This window comes from Carlito syrichta, unplaced genomic scaffold, assembly GCF_000164805.1.
Source record: "Carlito syrichta isolate Samal-C Ts95f unplaced genomic scaffold, Tarsius_syrichta-2.0.1 Scaffold309858, whole genome shotgun sequence".
NCBI lineage: Eukaryota > Metazoa > Chordata > Mammalia > Primates > Tarsiidae > Carlito > Carlito syrichta.
In genome coordinates this window covers 33,666-43,822 of record NW_007253954.1, presented here as the reverse complement: position 1 = coordinate 43,822, position 10,157 = coordinate 33,666, and the positions used below count along the sequence as shown (strand labels likewise).

General features: G+C 37.1%; 1 protein-coding gene across 1 annotated transcript in view; it reads left to right on the top strand.

Annotated features, from left to right (window-relative positions):
- LOC103270545 (leucine-rich repeat-containing protein 9) overlaps nucleotides 1-10,157 on the top strand; it is a gene marked incomplete at its 3' end in the record, with an annotated part of 78,686 nt that overhangs the window by 39,712 nt on the left and 28,817 nt on the right. Inside the window, exons 14-15 of the mRNA XM_008068064.2 lie at nucleotides 7,747-7,866; nucleotides 8,421-8,536. Coding sequence (XP_008066255.1) covers nucleotides 7,747-7,866; nucleotides 8,421-8,536 — 236 coding nt within the window. The remainder of the gene's footprint in view (nucleotides 1-7,746; nucleotides 7,867-8,420; nucleotides 8,537-10,157) is intronic.

The following is a 10,157-nucleotide window of genomic DNA, read 5'->3' as shown; positions in this document are numbered from 1 at the left end:
TTTCTGCATCTAATGATATAATCATGTGGTTTTTGTTTTGACATCTGTTGATGTATTTAATTACATTTATGATTTTATGAATATTGAATCAGCCTTGCATCCCAGGCATGAAGCCTACTTAGTCATGATGGATGATTTTTGAGATGTATTGTTGAATCCGGTTCGCTAGGATCTTGTTGAGAATTTTAGCATCTATATTCATCAAAGATATTGGCCTGTAGCTCTCTTTCTTTGTTGGGTCTTTACCTGGCTTGGGTATCAATGTGATGTTAGCTTCATAAAATGATTTGGGGAGAGTTCTATCTTTCTCAATCTCCTGAAATACCTTCAATAGGGTTGGTATAAGCTCCTCCTTAAATGTCTTGTAGAATTCTGCTGGAAAGCCATCTGGTCCAGGGCTTTTTTTGTAGGTAGTTTTCTATTATGTAGTCAATTTCCTTGATTGTTATTGGTCTATTTAGGGTTTCAATTTCTTCTTGTTTCAACCTAGGCAGGTTGTGTGATGACAGAAAGTCCTCTGTTTTCTTGAGGTTTTCAAGTTTGTTTCCATACGGGTGTACATAGTAGTCTCTAATGATCTTTTGTATTTTTTTTATTTGAATTGGAGACTCACTGTCACCCAGACTGGAGTGCAGTGGCCGCTCCTGGCCACCATAGCCTCAACCTGCTGGCCTCCGGTGATCCTTCTGCCTCAGCTTTCCTAGTAGCTGGAACTACAGGCGCACGCTACCACACCGGGCTAATTTTTTTGATTTATTGTAGAGATGAGGTCTCGCCTGCCCAGGCGGGTCTCAAACCCTGGGCTCAGGCAATTCACTCACCTTAGCCTCCCAAAGGCACGGGATTACAGTCTGAGCCACCGAGCCCGGCGACCTTTTGTATTTCTTCAGGATCAGATGTGACCTCATCTTTTGTGTTTCTGATTGTGTTTATTTGGGCTTTTTCTCTCTTTTTCTTGGTCAGTCTAGCTAGGGGACCATCGATCTTGTTTATCCTTTCGAAGAACCAGCTTTTTGTTTCATTGATTTTTTTGTATGATCTTTTTGTCTTCTATGTCCTGGATTTGGACTTTTATTTTGGTGATCTGGATTCTTCTGCTGAAATTAGGGTTTTTGTGGTCTTGCTTTTCCAGCTTCCATAGGTGGCTTCTTAGACTGTTAATTTGTTTGTGTGTCATCTTTCTTTTGGTTTTAGAGTTAGATCATGTGTGTTTTTAATCTTTTGCCTGTACTCTTGTGAAGAACGTTGTTGTTCTTTTCTCCTTTTCTTCTGTGTTCAATACTTTCTTAAGTGTTTCTTGTAGAGGTGGTCTGGTGGCAGCATAGGTTCTTAGGGATTGGATATCTGGAAAGATTTCAATTCTCCCTCACTGATGAAGCTTAGCTTGGCTGGGTAGGTTATTCTTGGTTGAGATTGTTTATCTTTTAGAACTTCGAAGATAGGGCTCCAAGCTCTCCTAGCCTGGAGGGTTTCTGTAGATAAATCTGCTGCTATTCTAATTGGTCTTCCCTGGGAGTTAGTCTGACCTTTTTCTCTTGCAGCCTTTAGGATTTTTTCTTTTATACCTACTTTGTTTAGGTGACTTATTATATGTCTGGGAGTTGGTCTTCTCATTTGTTGTTGAGGGGTTCTCTGAATCTCTTGTGTTTGAATTTTTCATCCTTGATGAGATGAGGGAAGTTTTCTTGAATGATTTCATGAAATGTTTGTTTCAGTGTGGCTTCTGTTTCTCTCTCTGCTTCAGGAAGGCCAATTACTCAGGTTCGGTCTCTTGAAGTGATCATTCATCTCTTGAAGGTTTTGTTCTGTCTTTTTAAGCTTCTTTTCTATGCTTTTGACAGTGTGGATTAGTTCTGTGTTTTGGTTTGACAGTGTGGATTAGTTCTGTGTTTTGGTCTTCGAGCTCTGAGATTCTTTCTTCTGCTTGGCTAATTCTGCTTTCCATGCTTATTAGTTTGTTATTTATTTCTATCAGAATATTCTTTACTGCTGTTATTTCTGACATCAGCTCCTTCCTATTTTCCTCTTGTCTCTCCTCAATTTTTTAAATTCTCTCTATTAATGTGTTGATGTCTGGGTTTGTTGCATGTGACCAGTCATTCTGGGGGCTCTTCATTGTTTGTGGTCCGGAATCTGTTTTCTCAATGTCTGAACTCCCAAGGTTTTGTGTGAGACCTATATTCTTCTTTTGGTTTTTCTTCATTTGTGCAGTTTTCCCCTTCCCTACTTTTTCCTTCCCTCCACATCACTGTCTTCTTTAATTCTGTTATTCAGGGGTGGAGAGGTTGTTTTTACTTCTGTTTGTTCATCCTCCTATTCCTCTTTATGTATGTCCTCTTACTTTGTTCAATTCTGGAGTTGCACTGTAGGTTGTGGGTGATCCTTTTTGCAGTTTTGAGATTTACTTAAGGGGGGAGCTGTGATTCAGAATCCATCTGCAGGTCCTGGTATCCACCGACTGGTGTATGAATAATCTGAAACCCATTTCCCACTGCCTTGGAATCTGTCCATGCAGTGAGGTTGTAGTTTTACTCCCTGAAATAAAATGTGGTTAAAAGAGGGAAGAGAATGGAGCAGACAGTAGGGGGAAGAGGGGGGTGGAGAGAGAGAGGAATAAGGGTGAAAACAGACGGGTGTACTAACAAATGGAGAGGGAGACAAAAATCGAAACATAAAAACAATAGATCACTGCTACAAACTAACCAACTCCCATACAAAAAAAACTAAAACATACAAAGTTGCTGACATACAAGCTTACCAACCTCCTTATTGGTGTGTTATTCCTCTATACAAAGATATCGTTTACAGAGAGAAGAAAAGAAAAGAAGGGAAAAGGAGAAAAAAAAAGAAAGGGGGGGATAAAACCGAAGGAATAGAATCAAGTCAGTAGAATAACATAACCAATCAAGCACACTCAGACTTTTCGTTTATGTCGAATGTCCTTTCATCTCTGATTTCTAGCTCTTTTCAGGCTGGTAAGTAAGTTTGTTCACAGTTAGGGTCAGTTGCCCCTGGTCTGCTGTGAAGGGCAGTTCAGATCATCACTCAGTTCACCAGTGTCCCATTCACCACTCAGATGTGGCCTGTGTCTGCCAGGCTTCCACTTTTCCCCTTTCTGCGTTGTTACCTTGAATCACCAGCAGGTGATGCTATCCCTCGCTCCAGATGGTCTTTATCTCAGCTGCTCGCCTGCCCCTAAGGGGAGGGAGATGTTGCCTCAAGGCACACGCAGGTGACTCACGGTCTGGCAGGACGTCCTGTGGTAGTAGACCTCAGCAGATCTTGCTCACGGGGGCTTTGAGGTCTGAAGTTGTGGATTGCCTCGGGCATGGGCCGGTCGATGTGGAATGGCTGTCTTGGTGGCGGCAGCTGCGGCTCACCTCAGGCACTGACGATCAGATGTGGAATGGGTGTTTCGGCAGTGGCGGCTTCGGCAGTGGCGGCAGCAGCAGCAGCAGCAGCTGCGGCTGGCCTCAGGCACAGGCAGAGTGATGTGTAATGGCTGCCTTGAAGGCAGCGGTGGTGACGACGATGGCTGTGGCTCGCCTCTGGCACTGGCAGTGCGATGTGGAATGGCTGCCAGCCCCAGCGGCAGTGGCAGCAGCCGTGGCAGCGGCAGCCACAGTAGCTGCCTGGACCGTGGTGATGCCTCAGCAAGGTCTACGGCCGAGCTCTGAGCGAAGAGCAGGCTGCCGATGATGGGATCTGCAGCCTCTGGGGAGAAAACCAGAGTCTCTTTGTGATCTCCTGGTGGAGAGTCTCACAGAACGAGCTGCCCCGTCACCATCTTGCTGGAAGTCGTGTGTCAGTATTAATTGGAACATCTGTTACTCAGATATTCAAGCCAACACTTTACAGTCTGCTCTTGTTCATTATGCTGTATTTTATGACATAAATGTTACACACACAAAGTTCACAGGAAAGAAAAAAGAGAATTTGACCCATATAGATGATAATTGTATATAGCACTCTGGAAGGTAGGGCCTTATTTGTTCTGAATCATCATGATGTAAGATGATAAGAAAACTTAATTATAATTTATAATCAGCTAAAGACAAAGTTTTAAGTGTATGAAATGCTTTATAAGGTGTCTAAATATGAAATTTTGATATTTTAACTTATTCATAATTATCAACACTTTATTTGCCATTTGAATATTTATAAATATAAGTACATGAACCAATTTGTAGGACGCTTCTGGGAGAGATTCCTGGTACCCACAGATTGGAAGAAAAGACCATCTCATCATGCCCTCTCTTTCCTCATCTCCCACTGTGCAGTCCTTAGTTCCACAAGTATTCCTTGAATGCTTATTATGTATTAGGCACTGGTAGGTGTTGGGATACAGTCCATGCAAAATAGACAGTTTCTCCTTTTTAGTGCTCAAAGATATCAATAATCTCACAAGGAAATGTAAAATTATGAGTACAGAACACCTGTTTTTTGTGCTCAACTATCCAGTCTACTAAAAATTGGATGGTCAGAAACATGATTACCTTAATTCTATAGGAATGACATTCTAGGTTCTAAATCATGTCTCTGCTAAGATGATTCTTGCTGAACTTAATGATATATGTTTTGCAGTCTTTTATTCAGTAAATAATAACCAGAAATATTTTTTTGGAAAATGATGTATTTATTTTCACCTGGTGAACCTGAGACACAGCCAAAAATCAATAGTTAAAAAGATCACTCGATGCTCAAACACCATTCATGGAAAGCACTAAAACAGGACCTATATTTATATAGTACAATACTATATTTGCTTACTAGAGGAAAAAAAATCCTCACATTTCATATAACCACATAACCAGAATCCAGAAATTGATATTGCAGGTTGGATATTGTTGAATTTTTGTAATTTCTGCATGTGGAATGTGGTAGGGGACTCCCACATCTTTTCCCCCTAGTTCTCTGATTTGTCATCTTTTTTTTATTATAAAGATGTGGTGTACAATTTAGAATTAGGTATACAAATATTGATTATGCAGGTACCCTTGTTGATGAGGTATGGCCCTCCCTCCCCTAGCAGTTTCTCTCAACTGCCAATCCCACCTCCCTTTCCCTGACAGTTTCCCATTAATGCCAAATGCTTTCTTATAGTATTATAATTGTTCAAGGTCCACTTATGAATGAGAACATATGGTACTCTGTTCTTTGTTTCTGTGATAGATCAGAATATAATCGACTCCAAATCCATCCAAGTTGCTGCAAAGTCCATATATTTGTCCTTCTCTATGGCTGCATAATATTTCATTGTGTAAATGTACCACATTTTCTTTATCCAATCCAGCTTTGATGGGCAACATGGTTGGTTCCACGTTTTTGCTATTGTGAATAGAGCTGCAACAAACATACGTGTGCAGGTATCTTTTTTGTAGAATGATTTGAGTTCCTCCGGGTATATTCCCAATAGGGGAATTGCTGGGTCATATGGAAGGTCAATTTCTAGTTCTTTCAGAAATTGCCACACTGTCTTCCAAAGAGGTTGCACTAGTTTGCATTCCCACCAGCAGTGTAGAAGTGTTCCTTTTTCTCCGCATCCTCACCAGCATCTGTTGTTGCTTCTTTTATTAATGATGGCCATTCTTACTGGGGTTAGGTGGTATCTCAATGTGGTTTTGATTTGCATTTCTCTGATGATAAGTGAGGCCGAGCACTTTTTCATGGGTCTGTTGGCTGCCCGTATATCTTCTTCTGAGAAGTGTCTATTCATGTCTTTTGCCCACTTTTAAAAGGGGCTGTTTGTTTTCTTCCTTTTGGCGTGTTTTGAGTTCCTTGTAGATCCTAGATGTTAGGCCTTTGTCAGATATACAGTTGTCAAATATTTTTTCCCATTCTGTGGGCTGTCTCCCTGCTCTCTTGATGGTTTCTTTTGCTTTGCAGAAGCTCATTAGTTTGATGAATCCCCACTTATCTATCCTTTCTTAAGGTATTGGCCTTTAGCATTCTGAATACAAATTGGTTGCCATTTCCAATTTCCATAAGGGTGTTTCCTGCATTTTCTAAGATTCTTATAGTTTGAGGTTTTACACTTAGGTCTTCGATCCATTTAGAGTTAATTTTTGTGTATGGTGATAGGTGGGGGTCCTGTTTCAGTCTTCTGAATGTGATCAGTCAGTATTCCCAGCACCATTTACTGAATAAGTTCTCTTCTTCCCAGTGGTTGTTGTCGGAGGCTTTGTCAAAGATGAATTGGTTGAGGAATTGAGGCTTTGCTTCTGGAATCTCTATCCTGTACCGTTGGTCTCTGTGCCTGTTCTTGTACCAATACCAGGCTGTTTTGATTACTGTCGCCTTATAGTGAAGTTTGAAGTTTGGAAGTGTGATACCTCCTGCTTTGTTTCTTTTGCTAAGGATTGTTTTAGCTATTCGTGGTTGTTTATGTTTCCATATGAATTTCTGTATTGTCATTTCCAGGTCTGAGAAGAATGATGTTGGTAACTTAATGAATTGAGCTTGCATTGAATCTGTAGATTGCCTTTGGTAGGATGGATATTTTAACAATGTTGATTCTTCCTATCCATGAGTGTGGAATATTTTTCCATTTGTTTGTGTCTTCTTGGATTTCTTTGAGCAGCGTTTTGTAGTTCTCATTGTAAAGGTGTTTCACTTCTCTGTTTAGGAAGATGCTGAGGTATTTCATTTTTTGTGTGTGTATGGCTAACGTGAATGGGATTGTGCTTTTAATTTGGGTCTCTGCCTGCTCGTTGTTGGTGTATAGGAATGCAACTGTCTTTTGCACATTTATTTTGTACCCTGAGACTTTGCCAAAGTCCTTAATCAGTGCAAGCAGGTTTTTGACAGATTCTCTTGGATTTTCAAGGTATAGTATCATATCATCAGCAAAGAGGGATAACTTGACTTCCTCTTTTCCTATTTGGGGACCCCTGACTTCCTTATCTTGTCTAATTGCCTGAGCTAGAACTTCCAACACAATATTGAACAAAAGGGGTGACAGTGGGCAGCCTTGTCTTGTTCCAGTTTTCAAGGGAAATGTTTCCAGCTTCTGTCCATTTAGTAATATGAATAACCAGAAAATTAAGCAGATTGTTGAATCTTAGAAGAACTTATTACTTGAGAAAAGCATTTATCATTCTTCTCCATTCCCATCTTAAGAAGTACCTCATGATGTTCTGCTAGATACTTCTGGAATGTTTTCCAAAACAATTAGTTTCTCTCAATTTACACTTTATATTTTGTACATAGTAAAAACAAACAAAAATCATTTGAATGTTTATGCATTGTGATTAGAAATTTTGAAAAAGATTTGTGACTTTGTGATTTAGTGAATCCCAAGGAACCTTAAGAATCTGAAGAGAAAAGAAATGTTCATCCATTCTGTAGATGTGTTTTGAATGCCTCCTACTATCTAAGCTACATGCTAGGTGCTACTGATAGAGATAAATTTTTACCCAACAAAAAAACCCCTCTTCATATTTTTAACTACCTATTTAACTACTTATTTAAAAACTTCTTTAAAAATTTTGTTAAATTATTGTTCTTTCCTTTTTAACAAAGATTTGCTTGATATAATCACATGACTCCCTCCATTTATTCAGCAAATATTTGTTGAGCTTCTACTTTGAATCTAGCAGTGTGCTATGTGCTATACAAACAAATAGCAAACAAGATAGTCCAAATCACTGCCTTTACAGAACACACAGTAAAGTCTGAGGCCAATAAAGAATGTTGTATTAGAAAATTATTAAAAAGAATTATTGTTAATAATTTTTTTATATTTAGGCATCCTCCTCGTTACAAAAGTTTTCCTTGGCCATAGTATTCAGGCTCAAGAACAAGAATCCATCAGTCAAGTTAACTCAATGGTTAATTCAGTGTTCATTCCTCGGAAATATTTACCAAGTACGTCTGTCATAAAAAAAATGTGGTTTCATCTCTGAATGCAAAATGTCTGTGTTTACTACAGATACTTACAGTGTTACCTCTAATTAACAGTTTGCAAACTTTTCTACAAAAATCTGTTAATAATTTTTTCATTTCCTATCTCAAAGATACATATGTGTGTGTATAGATAGCTAACTTTGCAAATTTTTAATTAAATTATATATTTGTGTGTATACATGTGTGTATATTCATTCAAAAGATAAACCACCCAACTGTTAGTAACAAGTGTTTTAGATTAGACATTTGTGAAAAATACATGACTACACATTGAATAGAAAAGTAAAAAAGTATGAAAAGGAAAAGGATGTGAATAAAACACTACTAGTCTATGTAATGAAAGGATGACTAGTGTTTATAGAATTAAGAAGCTGGGGGAGGGGGAAATTTAAAAGACCCTCGGTAATATAACTGCTGGAACTTACTGAGTTTGTTATTTATTAACTTATGTAGGGATGAGAAAGTATGTTTCATTTGAAATAAATTTGTTTTGTTTGACTTTGTTTTTACTCTAGATTCTGTCACGGAAAAAAGAAATTGTGATTGCAGCTTTCGGCAGTGCAAATGGTTTGTCTTTGATCATGAACTTGTTTTGCCAGAATACATTGTTGAATTTGAGTATATTACAATGGTATGAATTGTTATATATTTTTAAAAACTGAAATTCCTTAAATGGGAACAAAATAGCAATTGGAAGTCTAATAACATGTTAAGTTGATATTATGCATGAATGTATATAATTATTATTTTGTAAAAAACATAATTTTCAAAACAAGTCACTATGACACATAAATATTTTTACTATGCAAATATACTACATGAGTAACATATGACTACAGTCTTGCTGGAAAAGATTCAAACAATGTTGAAGACTATAGAATAAGCATGAAAATGTGCCCTCACTTTAACACCACAGTCACTCCATTTCACCAAGGCATCCACTGATAATAATTTTATGGGTTTGCTTTTGCTCCTTTTTCTTTGTATTTACATATATAATAGCAGATAACATTTTACATAAGAGAAACAGGTTCTAAGTATTCTCTGATGTTGTTTGTCTTTAACCATATTTTTTGCAGTACTTTTTATTTCAGTACAGATAAGTGGACATTTCATTCTTTTGGTGGCTGTATATTATTTAGTAATACACTGACTTATTAGATTTATTAGATTTACTATTTCCCTGTTAATATGTTGTATCCAATTTATTATTTAAAACTATATTTCAGTGCACATTATTGTAGATGCATCTTTATATAAATATGGAAGTTGCTGTACAGGATAGAGTTGTAGAAAACTTGAATATTCAAAGGATATATGAATCTTAATTTTTGTTATAATTTGCCAAGTTTTTTTCACTGTTACAAATTTTTAACAGTGTGTGACAGTGTTTATTTTTTTGCATCCTAACCAACACAAGATATTACCAATCTTTTTTTTTTTTTTTTTTTACTGACCACTATAATAGACAAAAATCCAGGAAATTTCATTCTTTCATCAGCTTAAAATTATTTATAGTTTAATGAATCAACATGTCTCTTGACACCAAGTCTATCATATCTGTTCTTTTATTCGTTAGAAAATCCTTATATACATTCTGGATAGTAATCTTTTATACATATGCTGTGAATATTTTCTGTCACTTGTCATTTTAACTTGTAACTTACAAGTTAATTTTTAATAGGTCATCTTTCTCAGTTTTTTTCTGTATGAATTCTGTATTTTATTGCTTTTATTTTCTTGCTTCAAAATATTCTCATTTATTTTGTTTATTTTTATTTTAAAGTTGTGGTGTACAATTCAGGGTTAAGTATGCAAGTGGATGTTGTACAGGTAAAATTTGGGCCTCCCTTGGTCTCTGCTTTGCCTGATTTGAGATTAGGTACCCTTATTGATGTTATGTGCCCCCTCCCACCCTGGCTTATTTTCTTTCAATACTTATATACCTTGTTTTAACCTTTAGTTTTTCAAATACATCTAGAAATTGTTTTATAATGTGTAAGGTAGAGCAGTAGTCACTTTTTTGCCTTAAAATGGACAGGTACTTACTTGTTCAAGCATTTTCTTTTTTTCTCTATTTTGAAATATATTCTTTATTGTTAAAATTATTTGTATATATGTGATCTATTTATACACATCTATTTTGTTCCATTGATCTCTAATTTTGGACCCCACATTTGTTTTGATTATTACAGTTGTGATGATGTCTTTGCATATGTGATAGGGCAGATTATCTTTCACTACTCATCTTT